The sequence below is a fragment of the Dermacentor silvarum genome, chromosome 9 (assembly GCF_013339745.2).
Source record: "Dermacentor silvarum isolate Dsil-2018 chromosome 9, BIME_Dsil_1.4, whole genome shotgun sequence".
In the NCBI taxonomy this organism is placed as follows: domain Eukaryota; kingdom Metazoa; phylum Arthropoda; class Arachnida; order Ixodida; family Ixodidae; genus Dermacentor; species Dermacentor silvarum.
The window spans coordinates 151,027,672-151,055,327 of NC_051162.1; the positions used below are offsets into that span (position 1 = coordinate 151,027,672).

Here is a 27,656-nt window from a genome sequence, read left to right on the forward strand (position 1 = left end):
GAGTCTGTAAATTGCAGAATTACTCTGAGAACAAAATATGCAAAGGTGCATGCATAAAACGCCTGCCTTGAATCCTGTGAAGTCTCACACTGACCATATACATTCTACCAGCCGCAGCTAGCTTACGACGTATTGTATTTGTTCTATTTCATTGCCATAGGTCTGACCAGGAGTGCTCGAGTGCCGAATGATGACGTCGCAACCCCCAGCGGATATTTTCGAGCTACCGGGAGAAGAATTCGTCGCGGATGAGTACGGTGTGGGAGCCACGACGGTTGTCACAACGGCTATCGTCAACCTCACACCAGCGATATTCACAAAGTTCTCCAGAGCACTAGGAGCAACCTCAGGGCCCGGTGTCTCGTGGACGAGCGATGATCGTGTCCCATTCTTGCCCCCAACACCGCCAGTGGCAATTCAGGTTCTCGACTTCCTGAACACCGCGTACATGCCCATCGTCATCTATTTGGGACTGATCGGCAACTTACTGTCGCTAGTCACATTTCTCTGCACAAAACTCAGGAGCCGGACATCCAGCCTTTACATGGGAGCACTAGCAGCGTCCGACTCTGGCTTTCTCGTCGTCCTTTCATTCGCCTGGCTCAGCGAACGTGGAGTAAACGTGGGTGATCAGCTACTGCTTGTTTGCTCCCTAGCATTGTCTTAGTCTTGCAATCGTGACAGCTGTTGTGTGCGCATGGACAGGTACAAAGCATGCACATAATCTCTGATGTCGCATGGACCCTGCAGCTCGCAGGGTGCCTGTATTCATCGCTTGGATTACGCTGACGCGAACGAACAAGTTTAGCTGTGTTATCTTCTACCTTCCTTAAACAAATTCGTGCGTCCGCTGACGCAGTTGGCGTTATGAAACTGGGCTACGTTGTTTCAAAATGTACGGACACACGGTAACAATGCTAAATAAAACATTCTAACATTTGCTGCATGCTACTTCGTCTGATAACGCCGGTGCAAAACAGCTAACCACCTTGCATAATTAGTTAATCGCGCTCCAGGTTGCCATTGTGGCCCCTAACAACAGATTTCACCCCTGAGATGACAAATCCCCCCATCGAAAGACACGACTACATATTCTCCGAAATTTAAGTCTTAAACTACCATTTCTCTACACTTATAACAAGGGAAGCTACCACTAAGCCATCGATAACCCCACACTAGTGTGGAAACTACCACCCCATCCGGTGTCTCGGCACGTGACGTTTTCTATATTGCGAAACTTTTTTTTCGCAAAACACATTTATTTGTTTTGATCGGCACAGGAAATCACCGCAAAAGTTGTGCACTGCCGAATTTGAATTGTTCACACCGTACGTCTACTCTAACCACACACAAACCACGCCGTTCACAACGCTCTTCATCTGCACTCATGGTGAAATGCCCGCCGTGTATTACGTAACATCCGACCTTGCTCCACTATGATGTCTCCTTAGCACACTGCTCTTCAGGAGGCTACCTAGATTGTCTCCGTATTTCTATCTGTAGAGTACCCACGATCGCTTTCGGAAAGAAAAACCCTCGAACCACGGCTGTGCGGCTCACTAGTACAGAAAGCAACGAGATCCTTACTACAGTACCTAAAGTCTCCAGGTCTCTATAAAGACATTTATTCAGACGTTTTGACGACTTTCCCGCATGCTTCAGACTACTGTTCTTTCTCTTCTTTTTTATTCAATAAAAATAACAGTAAGTAATGTAATTATACTAGAATGGTGACGGCTACTACTTCTCGCGTTGTATAGTAACAATAATAATTGTAACAAGTATTGTCTCAAAAGTAAGAAGAAACATCGTCTTATGGTGAAACATCTAGAGTATGATACCCGACGGGCATTCTGGATAGACTTTCCCCGCCTTTCCTTTCTCCTCTCTCTCTCAAGGTAAAGCAGAGAGCCTTCTATAACTTGCGGCATTATTTGTCAATATCGCCCGACGATCGTTTGTGCGCGCTTTCGTAGCGAGGCGTTCGTCATGCTTAGCAACACATTAAGCGTCTCTGCTCATTTTCTTCCGACGACTACGGGCAACTTAAATCACCGTCATGGGGGCGACAGTACGGTGTCCAGCCTTTCCCTGCACTGTTTCGTTTAGCCTTCCCCGCATTTTATAGCAAAATATTATGGGCTTTATCGCGGTATTTTTAAGATCCGCCGTCAATTATCTTGCTGAGCTCATCCGGATCTGCTAAGAAAAGCTGCAAGGAATTAGGTGAGCGCGGCGACCAAATTGTGTTTTTTTCAGCGTCTAAAATTGCGTGACAACACATTTCTTGCGTCAGTTCACTGAATTGACTTAATAATCCCTTTTCTTCGCCGGTGCGCAAATGCGAAACAATGGCCGGAGGTTGCCCCGATTTTCCAGCGTTCCAAAAGAGTGCCTCATATCGATTTCGTCAAAAATGTGTCACAATAATTACGATAAGTACTTTTCTATGTGCCAAGTTTAGGATAAGCTTTGTTGCAGATTTTACACAAATATTCCAAACAAATATTCCAAGAAACCTTAGAAAACATATTTGTGTGAAAATTGAAAACAATTATGTTCAATGACTTCCAAATCCATTCGTCGTAATTACACTTGATAAACGAAAACAGCATTTTTTCGTAGCGTTTCAGTCAACGTATATCGTTACCATATTCCTTGCGTAATACTACTGAAGTTTCTAAGAGTTCACTATCCCATCACTTTCCTGCTTCGTTTAAAAGGACGAAACAAGGTTTTCAGTGCCTGAGTTTACTCTTGTTTACTGCATTCTTAGATCGGTGTTTGTCTCGCTGAGCTCTGCGGCACCACGTGGCTGCGCCTTACAGGCCAATCTTTCCCAACAAGATAATATATTTGTTTCTGCTGCAGCGAAAATCCGGAGACCACTCAGCACTTCCTATTGAAAGCGGAGGTATTCACCAAGTAAGACTCGTAGGTGACGTAGACGTTCCAGATGCGCTTATATGTCAATTACACGCTAGCATTAGCAGGTCGCAGGATGAGGTGTTTTGAGTATAGTTGGAAGAATGCAGGGAAGAGATTGATATGACCAGATCCTATACAGACATAGGTAGCGCCACAACGTAGATAGAAAAGTTTTGAGGAAGACGAAAAAAAAAAGATAGAAGAGATGCATAAAAAAAATGTCACAGTTTCGCCCTAAGGGCGAAGTAATGAATGCGATAGCAACAGAGCAATGTCATACGAAGTAAGGTGAGCGGCTCTGGTAGCAACAACACGCAGAACTGTTGTCGACGCCATCGGCGTTTTGCCCGCGTTAGCTCAAAATGCGTGTGGCGTTGGTGACTGTTGCTGGAGCCTCTGATATAAATAGGCACTTGGTGCCGCAGCTAAACGTCGGCTCCCTTCCCTCCCCCTCCCCCACGGACTCTCGCGCGTCTGAAGAAGGCGCGTTTGCTCTACATATATGGTTGGCGCTGAGCCGTGCTCCCTCAAGGGCTGCAGAAGATAGCGCCAACCTTTCCCTTTCCCTCAAGAACCACTTACCTACATATATGGTCATTGTAAAGGAGAAAAGAGACGCCTACTTCTGCAGCCCTTAAGCGAGCACGGCGCAGAACGCGCGTTTGTTCTCCGCCGTGCGTTCCCTCCCTGTGAAAGCGCGCGTCCCTCGCGCCCTTTCACTCGCACATACAGCGTTCGGCGGCGCGCGGCGACGATTTCATCTCCAAATGACGTCATACGGAACCTCACGGCGACGGCGACGGCGACGGCGACGGCGACGCCGACGGCAGAAATCTGCTTTTGAGTGTCCATATAATTGCTATCGCAATAAAATGCTGGAATTAAAAGCGTTGTACAGAACACGTGATTAATTCAAGCAGGCTATGTGACTATTGGTCCACGCCGCGCTTCAAAAGGGATGCCAATGAGTCATCGCCATCATCAATTATTTACTTGCTTAAAAAAAACATTGCTTTATGCATTGAACAACAAAAGTAACTGGAACGCCAATGCATTTCTCCGCAAAGTTCGGGAATTAATATTTTGAAACTGGTGTCATCCCGAGAATTCGTTCCAAGCGGTTCCGCCTTGCTAACTCCGTGGCTACAATTTGTAAATTGCAATATGGGCCATCAGAATATTAGTTTAAAAATTTCACAGTTTCGTCCTAAGGGCGAAGCAATGAATGCGATAGCAACACAGCAATGTCATAGGAAGTAAGGTGAACGGCTTTGGTAGCAATGTGAATTGTAGTAAACATGAGCTGATTAAGTAAGCAGGTGTGCTGCGGCGTAAGTAGACCGACATGAAGAGAGACTCGACGACCACGAGAAGGCGCGTGTGAAACGGTGGTGTTGATGAGAAGCGCTTCCCGTGGGCAGCGCGTGCGAAGGGACACACCTGTAGCGCTGCACTGCCGATCCGGGCAGCATTGCATGTGTAGCGTGCGTTGGAAAATGTGGCCCGACTATTACTAACTGAATGAACAAGCGTGGTGTGAGCGCGCACAAACAAACATGAATAAATCACACTGAATGACTGCAGACAACGACTGTCAAAACGCTGGCAGCAAGCGCATACGCCGCAGCGGGCGAAGGTACGTGCCGTCTATCGCTTCAACGGATACTGAGCGGCGAATGCACAGCGCATAAAGGTCAGAGCCGTGTGGAGATAAGAGACGGTGCGGGCGAGCGACGAGCGCGGTTGTTGGCAGAGTAGAAGTGCGCCCCTCCCCCCCCCCCCCCGCTCCCTCCGGCGCTGGCTTCCCGCTTCCTTTCTTGCGCGTGGGAGATTGAGTGCGTTCGCTCTCCGTGATAGCGCGCGTCCCCGCACGCTTCCGCTCGGGCATACGGCGCGCGGCGAAGATTTTATCTATACGGAACCTCACGGCGACGCCGACGCCGACGGCAGAAATCCGGTTGAAGTGTCCATATTATTGCTATCGCAATAAAACTTAATTAGTGATTTTTTGTTATTTTTGTCGAATATGATTGTCAATTCCTTATGCAAGTAATATCCGCCTCTTCGAGTAGACCAGCTCAATAACCAGAAATGTGCGATCTGCCGCAGGCAACCTTGAAAAAATGTTTGACGTGTTCGCTGAAACACCATATATATATATATATATATATATATATATATTGCGGCGTTCCTAGTAAACTTGACTGCAAGATACACTTACAGTAATACTGACGGCTGGTTTCCGCCATTTATTTGTATCTAAAACTGCCCTGCTCGTCCTTCGTCTTTTGCTGTCTTCCTCTTATTTCGTGGTCTAAAGGTGGCACGCTTCACCCTCCCTGGCTCTCTTTGTTCACACCTCCTGGTGTGGTACTCGAAAACATTTCCGATGGAGGCACACTCTTCTTTACCAGAGGCTCCCAGATACCATATTGTCTTCAGGAAGCCGTGCTGTGATGCTGTCTTTACCACAGGAAAGTGTCCGTGAAATGTAACATTTGAAGTCCCAACGCCTTTTCTTATTTGTCGTCAACCTCTATGTGTGGTATTTCGTTGTTGTGTCTTATGTCAAAGTTTCTCTTCATGCGTTGTTTGTAGATATCCTCCGCCTGCGCGCTTTTCTTTGTTCCAGTAAGTTGAGGCTTGCCAAGGATACCCAGTTCGCGATCCGCAGGAAGTGTCGGCGTGACTCCTGAGGCGGCAATAAGAGAGCTTCACCCAAACCACTGGTGTATGACCGGTTATGGTGCCTCACAGCAACCTCTAGGCAGCACTTCCACCCCCCTGTAAACTTTGGGTACATCCTTATAAATTTCTTCACATCTCTGATGGCACGCTCCGCAAGGCCGTTAGTGGCGGGGTGGTAGGGCGAGCAAAACTTGATAGTTATGCCATGATCTCGAGTCCACTTCGCCAGTTTAGCACTACGGAAGGCAGGCCCATTGTCGCACACTATGGTCTTCGTGTGTCTAAAACATTCGGCTTGAACAAGAGCAATGACGCTGTGGGCGTCTTCCTTTCCTGCCTTAGCCGTAATCATTCTGGTGCATTCGTCTATGAAAAGTAGAAACGCCTGTGTTTTCCTGGCACCTTCACCCGCTTTCTTTAGCTCTGCCAAATCTAAGTGAACGACTTCAAAGGGGACTCGCGATTGCTGCGGAATTATCATGACGGATGTCGCCTGTCTGTACTCTGTGCTTCACTTTGTTTACTTGACATGTGTGACATGTCCGTACATAGTTGCTGATCTCTTCTTTCATACTTGGCCATGTAAACCGCTTCAGTAGCTTGTTATATGTGCGCCAAAACCCATCATGCCCACCACACTCTGCAGTATCGAGGTAAAGGTGAAGGATCTTCGGAACCATTGTCGGTGGCACGTGGTACTTTCCATCAATCTCTTTCATTTCTTCTGTGCCTACCCACAGCTTCGCGTAATTTATCTGTTCCGGCTGTTGGCTTGTTTCGAAAGACGAGCAATCTGGACAAGGCATCTGCATCGGTGAGCAGCGGACCAGGGCGGTGCGAAACGACGAAGTCAAATTGTTGCAGGTAGTCAACCCACCTTGCAATGCGTCCTCGTGGGTTTGCCATATCAAGAAAGTGTCAATTCCTGATGGTCAGTGAAAAGTGTGAATTAGCTCCTTCTATAGTCGGGTACAACTTTAGAAGAAAGAAGAGGCCCCGCCCAGACGAATGAAGCGCAGCAGCCAATTGCCTCCGCGACTAAAAAAATTGTCCCGCTCAAAAAATTGTGACTGCTTCTAAAACGCGTATTGCTCGGTATAAATAAGATTTGTGTGTCTCGATGAGTGGTTTCGTACAATTATCATGATGGAAATGGCAGCACATGCCGGATCGCGATAGAAAAATAACCCCGTGCCTTCTACAACTCTGTGCGTCGTCTGCTACGGAGCAAGATCGACGGCACTGGGCGGCATGTAATTATAAAGCAGTCGCTGGCTTAATAGCGTAACATTCATATCTACTTTTTGTTTGTTTTCACAAGCTTATTTTTTTAATGTGTCAGGCTTATTTTTAAGTATAATTTTTTTTCTTTTCTTGCGGTTGCGAACCTGCAATCTCGTGAATTCACGCACGTTAGCCGCACGGTATTCCGTGCCAGTTTTCCGCCATGGAGCCCAGCGAGGTCACACCGGAACGCGCTCCTTTGTTGCCGAACGAGCCTTGTGTCGCCTCGATGAATACACCACCAAGGAGCCTCGACAAGAACAAGAGCGGCCACATCCTGAACAGCGATTCACGCCACATGATCTTCCACTGCTACACGTTTTGACGTAACAGGGAGCCTGCATGAACGCAGCGTAGAGGACACGAGCAAGTTTGTCGCCGACATGCCCGGTGTCAGCGAAATCACTGTCTTCAGGGTGAGGAAGGAAAGTTAAAGCTTCGCATTTTTCGGTTGGCAAACTGACGACGCCCTCGCGAAAGCGCCCACGCAATGCGGAGAAGAGAAGTCGCAGCGCGAAGTTTGAAAGCTTCCCGTTGTGCGCGCTGAGGTCATGTGTGCACGATTTCTTTCGCCGCAACGAGATACCGACTGGTCGAGAAGATAACTACCGAGTTCTCTGAGCATATGGAACTCCCGTGACAAAGGCGGTGTACTGTGCGTCGCCTGCTTGCAGAGATCGGCTTCAAGCACGAAAAGAGAAGCCGCAACTCGCTGCTTATCGACCGGGATGACATCACCGATTGGCGGAATCGCTACGTCCGTGACGTGGAGTGCTACCGGGTGGAAGGCCGAAAGATGTTCTACCTGGACGAGACATGGGTGACGGCGGGACACACTCGGTCAATCGTGTGGACAGACACCGTGGTTCAGAAGCGCGGACGCCTGTTCGCTCGAGCAAATGGCCTGACGACGGGTCTAAAACAACCTTCTGGGAAAGGTCAGCGTCTGATTGTGACGCACATCGGCAGCGAGGATGGCTTCATGGACGGCTGCTTGGGTGTATTCCCAGGCCAAAAGACAGGCGACTACCACGAGGAATTGGACAGCAATCGCTTTGAGGGCTGGTTCAATGACGTTATGCAGAAGTTGCCAGCTGGTAGTGTCATTGTTTTAGACAATGCACCTTACCATAGCCGGCGAGAAGAGAAATTGCCGACGACGGCCTGGAAGAAGGAAAAGATACAGGAGTGGCTCACAAGCAAGAACATCACCTACGGTGAAAGCATGATAAAGAAGCAGCTGCTTGAGCTGGTGGCATCTGTAAAGTCACGCTTTCTGAGCTACATCGTAGACAACGCAGCTGTAAGGGCCGGTTGCATTGTACTCAGGCTCCCGCCGTACCACTGCGAATTTAATCCCATTGAGCTTGTGTGGGCCAAGGTCAAAAATGACATCGCTGCGGACAACAGAGACTTCAAGGTGTCCACGGTCGACGCCATCTTGAGGGAGAAAATCAAGCAGGTAACGGCGGAAGACTGGAGGAAGAGCATTCAGCACGTGATGGACTTGGAGATTAAGTTGAGACTTGACACGTCTGGGAGTGAGCACAGTCAACCCATCATCATCCAGCTGGGTGAACATGACACTGAAGAAAGCGACTCCTAAGTGCGAGCTGTTTGGCATTGAGCCACTCGACGAAGCATAACGGCTCATTATTAACGAAAGAACAGCCCTTATTAGGGCTACCAAAATTTTGCCGGTGGGTTCGCAACAGCCAATCATCCATTCAGTGACCTCTCAAATAAATAAGCAGTTTCATTTATGGCGTATTCCTTATGGTAGAAGCTCAACTCTGATAAGCAACGTCCTGCACACATCGTGCTCGATTCAAGAAGTGGCATAGAAACACATTTAAATGCTGGCATATCTGAATTGAAACACAATTGTTAACCCTGGTTACCGTTGGCGGGCTCAAAATGCTCATTCGGGCAGCCACCGTCGAGTTTGACGCGCCCCATAGTGAAATAGCAGAAGACGGAGCATGCTTTATGGATCTGTAAGCAGTCTGTACTGGAAATCACCGTCATGTCATAACCAGTGCTGGTGAAACAGCAGTAGTCAACACGAAACTGACAGCCACTGTTAGCAGCTTTCACACCAAAGCACATTCACGTGGTTGCATTGTTTATTTTGGTTATCTGGCTCACACAAGTAATGCGAATAAGAGAACAAATATAAAACCTCATTAGCTTAGTTAGGCCCGAAATGCTCATTCAGGCAGCCACCATCGAGTTTGACGTGCCTAATAGTGAAATAGCAGAAGTCGGAGCACGCTTTATGGCTCCGTTAGCAGTCTGCACTCAAAATTGCTGTGTTGTCATAGCCACTTTTTAATTTATTTATCTGACTCGGGCAAGTAACGCGTATGCAAGCAAAAATATTAACGTGAATAACTTTGCTAGCATTTTTTGTCATATTTACGCACCGGAAAAATGCTCAGCAACGTTGAACGTGTTTTAGTGAGTCACTTTGTTAATTACAAGGCGTAGGCAAACTGACGGCCAGATTCAGACAGTGCTAGTGGTGAAATAATAAATGGTGAAAGTTGCAAAAGCTCTCACAGCACTGCTTTGCTGGACTCCATTCACTATAAAACTGCGTTTGTAATGATGAAAGCGTCAAGACAGGAAATTATACGCCACTGCACAATGTTATATATGTGTACCACCACATGTGACGGGCAGCGAAACCATCTGTTTATTAAGACTGAATGAACAACACAGCAAGGGGCTGTTTCACAATATGGCACCCTTTCATGCGCACTTCTGGCAAGCTGCCGTGTGCACTGATGCATAAACACATTAACAGGGGTAAGAGACGAAGTTACTGTGCAAGTCACGTGATGATTTTAACATTTTGTATCTGCCAATGTTTCTGTTGTCACAGCTGATAGAACTTTCTTTAGTGCAAACTGGTTAATCACATTGCAGCAACAGCACAAGAAGCAAGGTCAGAATAGTAGGAGAAAACACAGCCAGACGACAGACTGAGGAGGCAAGGTCGACGAGAGACAAAGGCTTTAATGACATCGAAGAGGCCAGCCCTGCTTTTCCCAGGACTTGGTGCTTTGAATGAGACGAGTTAATGAAATTGTAAAGAAAGGCATGGCGGCAGCCTGCTTACAAGAACAAACGCAAAAATAAAAGGACAGAAATAGGAATAAACACATACACGCACGGAAGCACTCACATATTCACACACATGCACACATACGCGAGCGCGAAAATTAAGATCTAAAATACAAAGAAGGGCGATATAACAAATATACACGAACACGCAAAAAACACGCACACACATTTAACGCAGACGCGAGTAGAGGTATTAGGAGTCAGTTCACAAGCAGCTGTGCCTACTTTGTCGTACTTTTTTAATGTACATATTGGCTCTGTTGCCTTCACTGTTATATGAATTTTTAGTAGCAACATATCACGACAATCTAAAAGCAGCGCAAAGCTGTGTTGTGGGAAAGCAATTCGAGTGCTGGCAGCACAACTTATGCGCGATTGTGTCACAGCAGGCATTCTACAGCTGGAGCGTGCAGTGAGCGAAGAGTTCAAAGCCACACAGCGACGCGAATTCATGCCAAGCTCCCTTGTAAGGGCACCAGTGTATCATTCATAATTTTATATTAGTACTGAGGCTGACATTAAGAAAACAAACACTGCTCCCAGACGCCTGAACGTTAATAATCCAATGACATTCGCTCAAGCAGCGCGTGTTAGTCACTGATTGTTAGCATTGGTGGAAAGCAATCAATCGACGGTGCTACACAACACTTGAACGACGCTGCTAGACGCTCGGCTATCTTATCACACTGCTGCCAACGATCGATCGTTTGCGCGCTGAGCTGGAAGCAACGAATCTTTGCGTTGGAGGTTGCATTCGCAAATATATTCTTTTGAGAAACTCGTAGGTTGGATTCATCCAGGCATGATTTTCTCCTTTATTCTTATAATGGTTTTGCTCCATCACTTCGCCACGTCCGACGAGAAACGCAGGGGCACAGTCCACAAACACACCCGCCGTTCACAGTAGGTACCAGACTCTGGCAAACTCTCCTCGTCGGAAGTTCACTGAGGAGCAAAACAAAACACCATGGAGCGAACACGCACGATGTTTGTTTGCAGCGGTATGTCCCCGCGGGATCCTGTTTCCAGACGAAGCGCAGCGCAGCGTCACCGATGTTCGCTGCAATCTTTCTTCGCCGGCTCACGGCTCAGAACAAACGCACACAGCACAAATTGTGCATCGTAAGCTCGCAATAATATTTCCGGCATGACAGACAACCACAAACAATTCGAATTCACTCTGACGAAGGGAGACGCACACATCTGACGCGACTCGGCCCAGATCAAAGCGAGGGCGGCCATGTTAGGCATGTTCTCCGTCGGCAGGATCACCGGCCGTCCGGCTCATGACGTCACCTGAAGTGCGCGCCTATTAGTGGAGACTCGTGTGCCTCCGTCTTTGAGGGGCAAATGCCGCAGCCTTCTAAAGTTGTACCCGACTGTAGGTAAGTTCGGAAATACTGAACAGCTTTCAAGACAGCCAGTGCTTCCTTTCGGTGTTGGTGTGGTTCACTTCTGCTGGCTTCAATGTATAGCTGTAGTATCCCGCCACATGATGTCTTTGGTGGTCAGGTTAGTTTGAAAGTTTCTGATAGAGCACTGCTCCAGTTGCATAATGCGATGCATCAGTGTTCAACACAAACGGTAGAGAGTCGTCAGGAATGCGGAGAATCGGGTCGGATATCAGCCTTACTAGTACGTCTTTTTGCATCAGTCGTGTGAGGCATCGTGTCTTGACTGCATAGTCTCTTATAAAGGTCCTGAAGTGTCCAGAGAGGCCCAGGAAGACTCGAAGGGAATGTACGTCGTAAGGTTTCACCGACTTGGAAATTCTTTCAACGGATTCCTGCTTTGTGCTTTTGGTAGAGCCGTCGATGCCCTCCCTAGAAATACCACTTTTTCTTGGAAGAATGCAGTTTTCTTAAAGTTTACTTTGAGATGTGCGAGGCTGAGGGCATGGAGAACTAGGAAAATGTGACTTTTTTGATCTTCTTTTGTCTTCGAGAAAACGATTATGTCATCTATATAAACATTGCAAAAGGTGCCTAAGTATGGTTTCAGGATATCATTCATGATCTTTTGAAACCAGGCTGGGTAATTCTTCCATCCGAAAGGCAATCGATTATATTCGAACAAGTCGAATGGTGTAACAAATGCGGTGTACTTTTTGATCTCCTCGGTCAAGGGAATCTGCCAAAAGGCTTTGCAGAGGTCGGTCCATGAAAACCAGTGGCAACCACCAGTTTTATCGATAATAGCATCAATTTTTGGCATCGGGAAAGGTATGAATTCTGTTTGCCGGTTTAGAATCCTATAATCGGTACAAAGACGCAAAGTCCCATCGTCTTTAGGAGCGATTGTTATAGGCGAAGCAAACGGTGCAACTGATGGTTGGATGATGTCGGCGTCTAACATTGCTTGCAGCTCCTTTTTCAACCAAGCCATTTTCTCTCTTGACATATTGTATGGGGCTTTCCAAGCCAGTGTTTTGTCTGCGAGTTCAAATGAAACTGCAAGTGACTTCATTAGTGGAGGATAGTTTTGTATGCATACGAGCTCTGGATGCTTTGATCTGATGTCTTCTTCACAGTGAACTAACCTTAGAGGGCTTGGTATCTCTCCGCTTTTCGTCAGTTTAGCATTTTCTTCAACCAAAACCCTGTCATCCCAATAAGGTTTATCGTTAGCTTTTCTATGTCAGGGTGAGATAAGAGGACGTCATGGGTGACGTCAGGTATTGCCAGCACTTCGCTCTTTACGCAATGTCCTTGAAATTCAATCACCACAGACGCCCACTCATTGTGGGAGCTCGCGTTTTTTGAAGTGCACAAGCCTGTATGACCGCCTGTGACGAAACTCAGCGATAAACGCTTGACTGCAAATGTGCAAGGTGTGAACTGTGAACTTCTCTCTTCCTTCTCCTCTTTCAATCCCTTCTCCCCATTCCGCAGTGCAGGGTAGCCTACCGGGCTCAGCCTGGTTAACCTCCCTGCCTTTCCTTTATGACTTTTCTCTCTCTCTCTCTCTCTCTCTACTGCCCCATCGTAACCCTGGACGTGTAGGGTCCTTCCACTGTGGAACCGGCTGCTGTCTAATCTTTTCTGTTTGACGATGGACACAGACGCTCCACTGTCCACGAGTGCGTTCATCTCAACACCGTCAATCTTGACAGGGACATGAAGTAGGCTAGAAGATGCCAAGTACACAGTTTCGTGGCAGTCATTCACGAGAGGCCGGTCGTCTTTACCCAGTTTTGTGTAGGGTGCGCCGCCAATCGGAGCGCGTAGAGTGCTAAAAGAAATACTTGAGCAGCAATTCGAGGACTTCAAAAGGTTGTTCTGAAGCCTTCCTGCAAATTTGATGCATCATGTATGCGACTGAGCTTCTGGGAGCTCATTGCTATCCAGGAGTAATTCTTCTTCACAAGGACTTTCCTGTGCTGGCTCCACGGGCAAATTTTTCAGACACCGCATGAGGTCGTCTATTGTATCGGGGGCTTTCAGGTGGACCTGCTTTCGGATACTGACAGAGTCCCAGCGTTACCATAACTATAACTGCGAGTGATTACACTTCAGGTTCTGCCATGTGCAACAGACGGCACTTCTCAAGGCAGTTCTCTAGTAGGGAGCCACGCGTGTGTCTGAAGCGTAGCGCCAACTCCCATCTCTCCAATAGATTGCATTAGAACGCCACCAGAAAGCTGTGCTTCCACTGCTCCCAATATGCTGGCTTTTGATCCAGGATCTGCAGACCGTACCATTTTCTGGCAGTGACAGCAAGGTAACGCCGCATGTTCTTTACTTTCTCTTCGTCGGATAGCCACCTGTTATTGTCAGAAGCATACTCATAATATCATAACCAATGTTGCGGGTCTTCAGAGCCACCTTCAAAAACATCAGGTTCAACCATATCCGGCGCTCGTTTTCTTTCCTCCGATACTCGGCTGGTGCTGCTATAAGCTGACTTTGTTGTATCATCTGTTGCAGTTGCACTTCAAAAACTTGCAAAGCGTGGCTCACCTTCTCCGCTGACATATCCTCTGTCGGAGAACAACAGCGGATGGGTGCTAAATCAAGCTCTTTTATTGTCAATAGCTGCAGGTTCACCTTGACTGATCTTGTCTGCAAAATTTCATCTCGGCATATGGACGCTTCTCTGAGCATTGCGTCGACGACGACAGAGGAGCTGACGTGGCTCGGAAGACTTGTTGACGGCTCATCTTGCACTTGGAAGCCAGTGAAGACAATGCGTTGCGACTAGATCTGGGCGACGAAGAATGTAACCCACATCCAGTCGGGCTGCGCCAAATTATGTAGCGTTATTAGTAAACATAACTAAAGGAAACACATAGCCTAATACTGACCGATGGTTTCCGCCATTTTATTCTAACTAAAACTTTTCCCCTCGTCCTCCTCTTCCTTCGTCTTCTTTGCTCTTCCTCTTCTTTCGTGGTACAAATGTGGCACGCTTTATATATTGCAATTGATGGTGGTGTGCTTCGGAACACCGTCAGTTGCATTTCGCTCTTTCCTGAGGCAGGTCGTTTGTCGAGTGAACTCTTGAACAGCAGTTTCCACTGTGGTCGATGCGGTTAAAATCATGGATCCGGTACTTTGGAGAGGTGCGACGTAATGCTAGGGCATTTCTCTAACATTTACCGCTAAATCGCCACTGATATTTTTCAGAAAGCAGTAACAGCACACTACAATTACGCATACGAGAATTTTTAAAAAGCCCCACCGCTTAACAGTTATTGACGTTTTCCATATGTCTAATGATGAGCACATGTAATTCTGAGCGAAACAGCAACACTATTACCTAGATATGAATAAGATATTTCATATGACTTTTTGTCTCCTTCAACCTTACGGTAGCTGTGAAGCTAATGCGCAGTGTGACTAGGAATGGCATTTACAAATTGCTTTCCTCTTCACATTGGAATATTGCAATGGCCGACAACGAAACGCGCGATTACTGAGCTCACGAGAAGATCCTCGAACACGTTTTCTGTGGCTGTCCTGGCTGCATCGCTGCTAGCTACAGAGACAGTCACTCGCGACTGCTCAAGGTCGCGTAGAGCACGGACCATTCAGAAAACAGCCCTTTTTTGTAAAGCTGACCTCGTACGCTGTCTCACCAGTGGGCGACGAAGGCATTTTTGCTAAGCGCACCGCTGTGAGAGGGGAACGACGTCACCAACCGCGCTGCCAATTGCGCGCCAGACGTTCCTTCTCCCTTTGCTCCCTCGTACTTGGCGCGTGCGCACTCCCCGCAGACTGATGCTACGTCACACCCATGCTGCGAAAGAACCAGACGTTCCTTTTCCTCTTGCTCCCTCACACTTGGCATGTGCGCACTTCACGCCGACGCTGCGAGGGTGTATGTACAGAGCGGTCCACTGTTAAAGGGAACACCGGAGCGCGTGACCTCTGCTCGGCGCCACCGCCGGCCGGTGGCTGCAATGAGTTACGCGCAGGCGCAGTGAGCGCTATAGGCCGTGCTGTTTCGTACTCCTCAACCGTATGCTACCTCGCTTCGGATAGCAGCGAAGCCAGTCGATCACGCTTTTTTAATGTCGGCCGGTGACTGCATGGTCACACACTGACAGCCAGCCGTTGCAAAGCTGAAAGAAAATTAGACGTGGCAAAATATTAACTTGCAGATATTTCTGCCGTTTCAACTTACAAGACCAACATGATAATATTGTTTTACGGACGTCTCTTTGTGGTATAGCTGTATTAAATATTTCTCCGTGTGTAGTACCATTTGTACTAATGCACTATTCGAGTCGCTACAGTGCGTTGGCTGAACAAAGAATCCACAGACGCCTTTAGAGAACGTATTACTTTGTAAAGAGCTATCATTCGAGCTATCCTTGAATCATTATAATCGACGGGCACAGTAACAAATTTTTGAAGCGAACAAATCATTATGGAACGAGAAGGCGAACAAAAGACGGCAGTGTCAATGCTGCTGATATTTAGCCACGCCCCACGCGCTCCGGTGTTCCCTTTAACGGTGGACTGCTCTGCACACCACCAACACGTGTTACTCCGAGGTGAAAGACCCCGGACAAATAAAGTTTATTCCTCCTCCTCCGCTTTTGCACGGTCCCGCTTTCGCTGTCTGTGTTCACGTTGTCTGCATTCACATTGCTACTGTCGACGCCTCTCCGCTTTGTTAGCTTTTTTTGTTCGGCGTGAACGCGCACCGCTGCATGCCTGTCTTTTCCACGTAACGGTAGGAAGCAACCGATGACACCCCGAGGGCGATCTAAGTTAATCAGGCGCGTAGGCGCTTGCGTGGACATGGGCGTGCTTCACTTAAGGGACATCCCCTCGTTCGCTCACCGCCGCCGACGGGACGAGTAAGGCACGGCCGGTGCCAAGAGGTCCAAGGTGTTCATGCGAAAAAATCACTACGGCAACTTCGCGACAACATACCCCTGCGGAACACTGCTAAGCTTGTGAGGGAGATAACTTTACTTCTACATTGCTGCTACCACTGGTACTTGCGCAACATACTTTTGAAGAATGCTGGTAGGCCGCAGCGACAGGGCCATCACCCTGTCAGAGAGGGGCGATGCAGAAATCTGAGGGGGGGGGGGGGGGGGGTCAGGGCATCCGGATACACCCCCCCCCCCTTGGATCCGCGTCTGCATTAGCGGCTATGTTTACAAAAAGCTACACGCCCAAGAAAGTGTTAGAATTGGGTTGAAGATGAATATGCAGAAGACAAAGATAATGTCAACTAGCCTGGCAAGGGAACAAGAATTCAGGATCGCCAGTGAGTCTCTAAAGTCTGTAAAGGAGTACGTTTATCTAGGTCAATTACTCACAGGGGACCCTGATCACGAGAAAGAAATTTACAGAGGAATAAAATTGGGTTGGAGTGCATACGGCAGGCATTGCCAAATCCTGACTGGGAGCTTACCACTGTCGTTGAAAAGAAAAGTGTACAATCATTGCATTCTACCGGTGCTAACATATGCGGCAGAAACTTGGAGGATAACAAAGAAGCTCGAGAACAAGTTAAGGACCGCACAAAGAGCGATGGAACGAAAAATGTTAGGCATTACGTTAAGAGACAGGAAGACAGCGGTGTGGATCGGAGAACAAACGGGGATAGCCGATATTCTAGTTGACATTAAGCGGAAGTAATGGAGCTGGGCAGGCCATGTAATACGTAGGAGGGATAACCGGTGCACCATTAGGGTTACAGAATGGATACCAAGAGAAGGGAAGCGTAGTCGAGGTCAGCAGAAAACCAGATGGGATGATGAAGTTAGGAAATTTGCAGGAGCAAGTTGGAATACGCTAGCGCAAGACAGGGGTAATTGGAGATCGCAGGGAGAGGCCTTCATCCTGCAGTGGACATAAAAATATAGGCTGATGATGATGATGACACACCCAACGCTACACTTCTTCAAGAACGGCAGGTAACCCAGAATATATCACGACGTCTTAATCGATCTTTCAATTAACCACCAATACCAATTTTTAGTCCTGGTTGTTCACACATGTATTTACTCCTTCTGTCCGTTTACGCGCGACATCAGATGTACAAGAAAGACCTCTGCCCGGCTACAGTGTTCCTGTCATCAGCGTTTGCCTGCTGGTCTGTGTGGCTCACGGTCAGCTTCACGGCCGAGCGCTTCTTGGCCGTGTGTTACCCGCTCTGCAAGCTCCGGACCAGCTTCCGAAACCGGCGGCCTCGAATAATCATCGCCGCGACTGCTGTATTCAGCGCCGCACTCAACGCGCCCCTGCCGGCGTTCGTGAGCATCGCGGATAGCGACTTCGAGGACTGCAGCCCGCACCCAGACTACGAAAGGTGAGCACGAGTAAATTAGGGCGAAAACTTTATATGTCTCATCGTTCAGTCGAGCTTCTACGTCCTTTTAAGCGAAAACCGTGTCGTCGAAGCGAAATCCTACACGGTGACGACTCGGTGTAGAAATTCACTTATTGTAGCGCAGCATCGTGGGCTTAGTAGCTGTACTAGAAAATAGTTGCTGGATTTTTTCCTTAAAGAATGATACGTTCCACTCACCTGCATGGCGAAATGCAGCGAATTAGTGGTCTGCGCTGAAGCACACCCACCAAGCATACATGGCGCGGGGGAGACAGGGGCGGTTTTATAACTGACATGGGAGACGATGTTGCTGACGATGGCGCTTTTCATGGTGAATTCGGATCCAAAGAGGGTGGCGGTGGCGCTGTTGGACACGATGAATCGGTCGTGGCAGGAGCACGCAAGGGGCTCGCGCCGGGCGTGCTGGGACAGGTTGCGGGGATGGCTGTGGCTTGGTGGAAGGCCAGAATTACGGGCAAAATAAGTCCGGTGATGAAACCTTGTACCTGCCTGGCGAAATGCAGCGGATTAGTTGTCTGCGCTGAAGCACAGCCACCAAGCCAACACCACCTGGACTAGGAGAAGGCCTGCGCAAGTTATCCTCTCCACAGCACTTACGTGACCACTGTGAGATCTCCGGGATTTCGGCGACAGTGGCGGCGCAGCACACGCAGAACGCAGCGCGCGTGTGCAGGACAGGTTTCCGTCGGACTCCGCTCAAAAGGCAGCGTGGACGAAGGCTGTGCGACGGGAGAACTTCGCACCTACGAAGTACTCTGTGGTAAGCACACGTTTCCGCTTGCGTCCCGGTAGGCATGCTTCTCGCGAGAACAGGGCCTACTCAATTGTTGGATTACATGATGCTTAGAACCGTTACAACGTGCTATGTGCTTCATGAAGCGAAAACGGAACAAATGACTCTGACGCGTTGTATTTTCGTGTCATTTGTTCAGTATTCGTGCTGTAAAGCATGTAGTGCACTGCAAGCCTTAGTTGCGCTTCTGTTTAACCAGAAATTGATTTATCTCCATGTATTCTCGAGTAAAACTGTCTATACTAAACAGACGATGTGGACGGCGTAGTTACGGTACGATGTGAAGCGTCCGCCATGCCTTGAGTGCAGAACAAACAATGGCTTTGCAGTACTAATTAGTTTGAAGCAGCACCAGCAACGCGCAGAACTGTTGTCGACGCTGTATACGTTTTCTCCGCGTTCGCATGCGAACGCGCGTGGCGTACGTGACGGTTGCCGGTGCCTCTGGCAGCGCCTTGGAAGTTGCCTACCAGATCAGAACTGGGCATTCGTGGAACAGCGTCGGAAGTCTTTGGAACCCTCTCGCCTCGCAACGTTTCTATAAAAATCAGTTTGTTTTTACAGTTGTGCTTACTCGTACATAAGCAACTTCTTCAAACAGAAACTTATTTATATAGAAACGTTGCGAGGCGAGAAGGTGGAAAATACGTCCGACGCTGCTCCACAAGTGTCCTCTTATAATCTGGTCTAGGTGGTGTTGGTTCGGTGCGAACACGGGGAAAACGCGGACAGCGTCGACAACGGATCTGCGCGTTGCTGGTGCTTCTACATGTTCTTTATGCCACCACGTTTTGCATAGTTGATGGTACAGTATCTGCGGTTTAACGTCCTAAAGCAAGATCCGCTAAGTAAAACAGCGTTGTTGATACCTGTGTAATCGTGGTTACCGTAGTGAATCAGATAAATAGAGCAAAATCCACTGCCTTATCTGTATAAGCGGCTCGCTGCGATCTTGTGTAAAGCGTCGGTTTCCTCTTATACTGCGTTTTTTGTGCTTTTGTTACAGGTCTGTGAGCACCACTTCCTTGAAAGTGACTTCGTAGACTCCATGAACTACACCGACAGCATGACTGGGAAAGTGATTGAAGTACCCCTCAAGCTGAGGCGATTGAAGCCTGCTGCAATCCCAAGCGTCTTCCCCAATTGCCCTGTATACTTGTCTCGCCAAGAAACTTCAGCACGCGGGAGCCCATAAGAAAACTGCTCTCGTCTGGACTCCGAAGAATTTCAGGAAGCAATACAATTATTAGTGCATTCCCACGAAGCGGAAGAAAAGAAGAATGTCATCGCGTCATTTAAAGACCTGTTGACAGCAGTAAGTGGACTCCCTGTTACTAATTTCTGGACCAATGTGGGCACTCAAGGACAAGTGCTGTTCCTGAGCTTCAGTGGCCAAGATGCCCCAGTTGTGCGTTGTGCAGTGACAGTGTCCTCCGACCTTTCGTAGCAGTGTACGTTGGTGAAATGAGGTTAGAAAATCTAGGTTCGTTTTTGCTTCCTGTGACACTCTCTGACTTGAGAGCACCTTACAAAGTTCTGGGTGACATGGAAGATGTCATGAATTCTGCAAAAAAATGAACTCCAACTTGAGATTCTGCTGAAGCGCGTTGTGGCACTCCTGGAGCAACTGTCGTCTTCACCTCTCCCGCACGAGTGGCAAGTGCAAGTGGTTAGATTCGTGCCACAGCAACTTCAGGTTCTCCTAAGCAAGGCATCGACTTACCCTGCTGACTTTCTTGCGTTCTGAAGCTTTGTGTGCATAATATCACCACATGCATACAGATTTATTACAAGCACGGCAAAGCCAAAGCTCCCACATCCCCTCAGAATAAGACGCATTTGTCATCTTACCATGCTAGCCCATCCAAAGAGCAGCAAGAGGCTTCTTTCCTTTCTTACGCAAGGAGGCTGGCATCAACACTGAAAGACCATGAGTGCTTTGTGACGCTTATGATGGACGAGATCCACCTGCAGGCATCATTTCAGTACAAGGGTGGATGTGTGACAGGTCCAGCGGCGAGCAAAGAAAACGCAGCAAAAACAGCATATGTCTTCATGATACAGAGCTTATTATCAACTAACAAGGACGTTGTGCATATAATTCCAGTGACACAGATAGAAGCGAAGCAGCTGCATGAATTTCTCGGACTGCTGATCAGGCACTTGGAAAACATTGGAATACGAGTGGTCGCTGTGGCGTCTGACAACAATTCGATCAACTTCAAAGCCATGTAATTTGTTGCTGATCCTCCTAAGGTGAGCATTGCTTACCGGCACCCATCAGACCCATCAAAGACCTTATTTTTTATTTTGGATGCGGTTGATATACTAAAGTGCCTCCGAAATAACTGGCTGAATCAGCGTAAAAGTGGAAGGTGCATCTTCTTTCCAGATTTCAGTCCCCTGTCGGAAAGCCCATCTGTGCTGACAGCTTCCTTTAACACACTATGCAAGTTGCATGAGGGAGAAAAAAAGGAGCTTTTGCGACTCGCTCCAACTTTGATCAAGAGCGGCAGTATGCAAAGCTCGCACTCACGCTCTTCAACAGTTCGACTATTGCAGCACTAACAAGCCCTGAAGTAGCACTTGAGCATACAACTAGAACATTAGAATTTATTAACATTGCCTTGACATGGTGGAATATATAAAGTATCAATGCACCATCCACAGGCCAGCGCCTCCGAGACTCATTTCAAGAACACATAATTGCACTGCATAGCCGCCAGATTGACCATCTAAACAAGATTGTGGATTGGTTGGACCACTGGCAGAGCCTGAAGCATGACGCTGGCCAGTTAACTCGTGAAGCGTGTACGGCACTGCGTAATACCTCACATGCCCTTGTTGAGGTCTCAACATACTGCATTGAAAAACTTGGGTTCAAATAGGCGTTACTAGGGGAAGTTTCAAACCGACAGCTTTGGCAGATACAGACAACTGTTTGGTGCACAATATCACGTTTCAATACGTCAGATTTACGAATCTGAGCAGAAACTTAGACTCCAAAAGCTTCTTTAGCTTCCCGACCTGGATGCCGTTGCACCTTGTGTTCCCACCGCTGATCCACAAGTTCTTGTCAAGCAATTTGATGTTGCAGTGACGGATGATGATGTGAAGCAAAAGGAGCCAATGCTGCCAGCTATCATATATGTAGTTGGATATTGTGCGCAAGGTGCAGTGAAAAAACTTGTCTGCTCTTCCTGCCGAGAAAACTTGATTGTCGAGAATCGGAGCGCTGAACTGGAATATGGTGTGCCGATAGCAAATGCAACACGAGGTGGACTGAAATTTCCACAAGCAGTAGTTGTGCATGCCGTACTGACCATTGAAATTGTGCTTGATAGGCTGAGAATTGCGAAGTACGCATCAAACTTTTTTGCTTGTTTAAAACAAAAAGAAGTTCTTGTAGGCCTCACGACTTCCCTTGTCGAATGCAATGAAGACCTGGACTTCTGCGATGGTGGCCACTCGCCTGAACTAGTGCTAAGTTATGTTCTCAGCGCTGCTGCCAACACGCTGCTGAACAATCTGTGCAAAGTGGAGAGCAACAAACTGACAGAAATCAAGGCTGCGAAGCGGAAGCTGAAGACTCAAGCGTAATGCGCTTGCTCTTGAATTGTTCTGCCTGCTTCCATCAATATGTGTCATGAATAAATGTATCTCACAGTGGAAATCCATGCCTCTCTTAAACTGCACGAAATAGTTGTGCATGCTGTTGAAAATCTCATTTGTGCATCTCGATGAAGTGCCTTATGAATTATTTCAAGCCGACCTTTATTTAAACATTCAGCAAAAATTAGATAATAAAATGTAATTTTCTGCTATTGCCAAGAAAGCAAGAAACAATGAAAAGATTGGTAAAAGGGCAACTGGGAATCAAAAACCGCTATCATGTTTGGTAAAGCAGACTTTTAGGTTGATCTCACTGCGGTGACGTCACGCAACCATGCACAGGCCTTCTCCTAGTCTAGGTGGTGTTGACCAAGCCCACAAGGGCAGCGGGGAAAGACAGGGGCGGTTTTATAGCTGACGTGGGAGACGATGTTGCTGACGATGGCGCTTTCCATGGTGAATTCGGATCCAAGAGAGTGTGGCGGTGGCGCTGTTGGACACGATGAATCGGTCGTGGCAGGAGCACGCAAAGGGCTCGCGCCGGGCGTGCTGGGACAGGTTGCTGGGATGGCTGTGGCTTGGGGGAAGGCCAGAATTGTGGGCAAAAGAAGTCCGACGATGAATCCCTGTACCTGCATGGCGAAATGCAGCGGATTAGTGGTCTGCGCTGAAGCACAGCCACCAAGACCACAGGGCGCGGAGGATACAGGGGCGGTTTTATAGCTGACGTGGGAGACGATGTTGCTGACGGTGGCGCTTTCCATGGTGAATTTGGATCCAAAGAGGGAGGCGATGGCGCTGTTGGACACGATGAATCGGTCGCAGTAGGAGCAGGCAAAGGGCTCGCGCCGGGCGTGCTGGGACAGGTTGCTGGGATGGCTGTGGCTTGGGGGAAGGCCAGAATTGTGGGCAAAAGAAGTCCGACGATGAATCCCTGTACCTGCATGGCGAAATGCAGCGGATTAGTGGTCTGCGCTGAAGCACAGCCACCAAGAACACAGGGCGCGGAGGATACAGGGGCGGTTTTATAGCTGACGTGGGAGACGATGTTGCTGACCATGGCGCTTTCCATGGTGAACTTGGATCCAAAGAGGGAGGCGGTGGTGCTGTTGGACACGATGAATCGGTCGTGGCAGGAGCACGCAAAGGACTCGCGCCGGGCGTGCTGGGACAGGTTGCTGGGATGGCTGTGGCTTGGGGGAAGGCCAGAATTCCGGGCAGTAGAAGTCCGATGATGAATCCCTGTACCTGCATGGCGAAATGCAGCGGATTAGTGGTCTGCGCTGAAGCACTGCATGAATTCTCGCAGGGAGCAGTGCAAGTGAGCGGCCACCGCAATCTGGATGCGGCCATTTGCGCTTGCATTCACAAATTTTGGCGTAGAACACAGCTTTTCCCCATTCGCGAGGCGTTCAAGCGCCACTACTGATTTTATAAATTGGCTGAGTAACAAGACCGGCGCTATGCGACGATGGCCAATCGTGGGCGGCCTATCATTTGACAATTTAGTGACCATGATCCCTGACTGTCAAGCTTGCACTCACAATGTGAGTTCTGCGTTGATGACACGTGATTCGCTGTAATAGTATGCTTGGTTTAGTCGACTGTCCAGTTTCTTAATGGCTGTGTTGATTTACTCTTCCGGTAATCTTCTTTTGTGTCGCCCAAGTTGTTTGTTGCATGTTTCGGCCTGCATAAATGTAAACTGATCAAACCTGTGATTTCACGCGAATAACAATGCGTGTCACCAGAATGGCGTATCATATGTCCTTTTTTTCATGCAACTGATGTTGTAATTGAAACATTTATGTTAATTTACGAAAGGTGCGTTTTAGTCGGGTTTATTGCCCTTTCCAAACGCTCAACGAACTATATTGTGCAGCAAGGCTCACCTAATATTAGCGAGTGTTTCACCAATCTGATGTATTCAGCGACTTCTGCACCTATTAAGATTTGCCCATTTCCTCTCTGATTCCAGTGCACTCTACTACTTCAACATCCTGGACACGGGGCTCACGTTGATCTTGCCAATTCTTCTTGTCACTGTCATGAACTGCATGATCGCCCGTGCCATCTACCTTTTCTACGCTCGCAACAAGGAGCAGCGCAGAACGCAGGACTTCAACCAAGATTGGAGAGGCCGTCATGGTGAGCAGCCTCGTCCATCGTGACTTGCCAATAGAGCAGCAGCTTAAATCACTGCTTACTGTAATCCTAACGGCAGTAATCCTAACGGCTAACGGCTTGATTTTTTTTTACCATCTACGTGATACTAAGACGCAACCTTAAGAGGAAGCTCTAGCTCGGGTTCAACTCCGATGCCGCCTATTCGAATACACTTAAAACGCAGCAATGCTTCTATTAAGCAAACTGTGGAATAATTTGATTAACATTTATAGCATTTAAAAGAGAACGTTAAGTTATAGTATTAGTCGCAAGCATAATTTTGATTTATGTTGTGTTTTTTTTTAATTGGCACAAAGTGGTCAGTATAAAAAATGGTAGAAGCAAAAAGTTAACAAACCTCTAACTCGGCAACAAACACAAATATCGCAGTTATGTCAACTGCATTCGTTAGGTCATCTGTAGGAGACAAATATCTTATAGCTACTTCTATCTTACGTGACTTAGTTACAGTGTATACCAGGGGTTTCCAGAAGTCCAACTCAAATAATAATGGTGTTCTTGAGAGCAGAACTGCGTATATATTATATCATATATATGTTATAACAATTTTGCTCTATTTAAGTGTACTACTAGATGCAGTTTACAGAACTGCGATGTACATTTTCCATTACTGAGTTATGTAGTAATAAACATGATAGCGTTGAGCTCTTTTAATTGAAATTTTCAACAATTGTTATAATAATATCGCCTCCCTAAGCAAAATAGTGACTTTCAGCAGTCACTATGTTTTAACCAGTTCTTGTAAATACAACAAATGCAATCAACTTGGGTGGAGAGGTTGCCGAGAAAGACTATATCTCTTTTCCCATGTATTTAGATACGGGCCCCCCCAGCTAAAGCTTCCTTTAAAAGGAAGTTTTAGCTCCGGGGCTTCCACACATGCAGCTCTATGCCATTAGCCTTTTTAAGTTATTTCAATACATCCTGTGGCTCCAACCGCCGTGGTGGCATAGCGAGTTTAGGCTTTGCGCTTCTAAGCCAGAGGGCGCGGCATCAAATCCCAAGTCGTGTTGGCCGCATTTCGACGGGCTTGAGATAGAAAACCACCCGTGCAACGTGCTTTGGGTGCGCGTTAAAGCAGCACAAGTTGTCAGAATTAACCAATACAGCGTGCCGCATGACTATATCTTGGTTTTGGCACGTAATACGCGAGCATTTAATTTAGTTTTTTAAATCCTGTGCCTCCATATTTCGTTGTCAAATAACGCTACACACACACTCTTTATTTATTTATTTATTTATGTATTTATTTATTTATTTATTTATTTATTTATTTATTTATTCATTTATTATTTATTTATTGCAAATACATTCAGAGGCCGAGGGCATTGCAGAAAGGAGAGGTAAATACATATAGAATTCCAATTACACAGGGGGCTAATTCATCTGGTCCTCGACTGCTCTGGTAGGCCACCAGATATCGTCTCTACACACTGCTTGACCTGACCAACTACACTTGTTATTATGAACAGGAATATTAGCTGATCCCGTTCGCTCTCAAACCAGCAGATCCGTGTGAATCTCTCTTAAACTACGCCTGTTATTTTTAATTCCATTTGTTATTGCGTGCTCTCTTCCGTCCTCTTAAACGACAAAAACCATGTCAAGGCCAGATGAAGGCATAATTCTACATCACACTCAATGATGCCCGATCCTCGGCACACATACGTGACGAGTCACGTGACTTTTCCGCAGGTTCGTCGCCGAACCAACGGAACAGCAATCTGGCAGCGTCGAGGATCGACTCGGCTACTGCGACCAGCGGTGGCAGCTCGGCTCACGCTGCACAAAGCAGCGTGACGCGGACGCTGCTGCTGGTTTCAACAGTCTTTGTCCTGCTCAACTTGCCAAGCTACGTCATGAGAATCTACGTGTTCCTGCTCTTGCTTGGCCACTCGCCACGCGCTGACCCCGAAGTCAACTCTGTACCTTACGTGCTGCAGCGCTACTTTATGCTCCTCTACTACACCAACTTCGCCATCAACTTCGTCCTCTACAACACAAGTTCTTCAGTATTCCGTGCATCGCTGCGTGATTGTGCTCTAAGGTGCTGGGCGACGCTGCTGGACTCCCTAGCAGAACTCCGATCAACCATGGGGATCCCGTCTTCAACCATTCAGTACGAAGACACGGCCATGTAATTAAAACACCGCGGTTAATCTCTGCCAGGAAGGGACGTGACTTCCGGAGGGAATACTATTGTGGAGTTGCGCTGAGCATAGTTACATAAACCGCGCAAGACAAGTGCCCGAAGAGCTTCCTCTGTGGCTTTGCAGTAGATGACTTCGCCCGTAACAGTGGCAATCATTTGCGAATATGTTTTTGCACGTAATCTGTTGGGGTTATTTTGCGTAATAAAATATAATATAGTAGCCACCGGTTACCTTTCTTTGGAAGTGCTGCTGAATCTTCATCGGAACTTACGGGTTCCCCTAAATGCTAGGATCACAGCTCAACAACAGACGCCCGTATTCCTGGTCTGAATGTTTACGTTTTCTTTATTTTCCTTTAGTCGTCAAATAGAATGCAGTAAAAAACCATTTGAAGATTTATGAGCTGTACTTTGAGCGTACATACGAAGACGCTTGAGAATTACGTGACCATAATGCGAACTTTACGGAGAAGGCGATCATTCTCTTATGTCTAAAGTACGAAGGTATAACTTTCACTGCAATGTGCTGTTGGTTATGCGCGTGAGCGAGTACGGTGGATGGGAAAAGCTCGTGGCCCTTTGCAAGCAATTCCTCTAGTCTTCAAGAGTACCAAAGAGTTGTAAGAATGCCAACATCGTTCTAATCCTTAAGGGGGACGTAAAAAAATTGAATAATTACAGACCCGTTAGCTTGCTTCCCGTAGTGTATGAATTATTCACTAAGAAACTTTTCAATAGTGTCAGGGCAACACTTCACTACAGTCAATTGAGACAGCAGGCTGGCTTTCAGGACGAGGTAATAAACATTGGATCGCATCCATGTCAGCAATAAAGAAATTGTGAAATTTCAGGAGTACCAACAAACTATTCCATTGGCCTTCATATTAGGCCATGGCTAAAGGTACATCCGATGTGTGCCATCAACTTTCTCTACAGGTACGTTCGACGGATCCGGCAGTGTTTTTATGGAAGTACGGCTAACGTTTATCGTATATTTTTGTGTGTTTTACGTTAGTGTACGGCGGAAATAAACACACTGAACAGCTAAATACATGTTGCCCCGTGTCA

At 47.4% G+C, this 27,656-nt stretch overlaps 1 protein-coding gene across 1 annotated transcript; it reads left to right on the plus strand.

Moving 5' to 3' along the window:
• The first annotated feature begins 327 nt into the window (after positions 1 to 327).
• Positions 328 to 26,720, plus strand: LOC119463982 (thyrotropin-releasing hormone receptor). The gene is made up of 4 exons (XM_037724804.2): positions 328 to 622; positions 17,528 to 17,802; positions 24,228 to 24,397; positions 26,132 to 26,720. Exons 1-4 carry the CDS (start codon positions 449 to 451, stop codon positions 26,575 to 26,577), a joined length of 1,065 nt encoding a protein of 354 aa, XP_037580732.2. The 5' UTR covers positions 328 to 448; the 3' UTR covers positions 26,578 to 26,720.
• Positions 26,721 to 27,656: the final 936 nt, after the last annotated feature.

Coding starts and splice junctions, on each gene's coding strand:
- LOC119463982 (XM_037724804.2), top strand. CDS start 449: ATGCCCATCGTCATCTATTTGGGACTGATCGGCAACTTACTGTCGCTA. Junction 623..17,527: donor TCAGCGAACGTGGAGTAAAC/GTGGGTGATCAG, acceptor GCGCGACATCAG/ATGTACAAGAAAGACCTCTG. Junction 17,803..24,227: donor CCGCACCCAGACTACGAAAG/GTGAGCACGAGT, acceptor CTCTGATTCCAG/TGCACTCTACTACTTCAACA.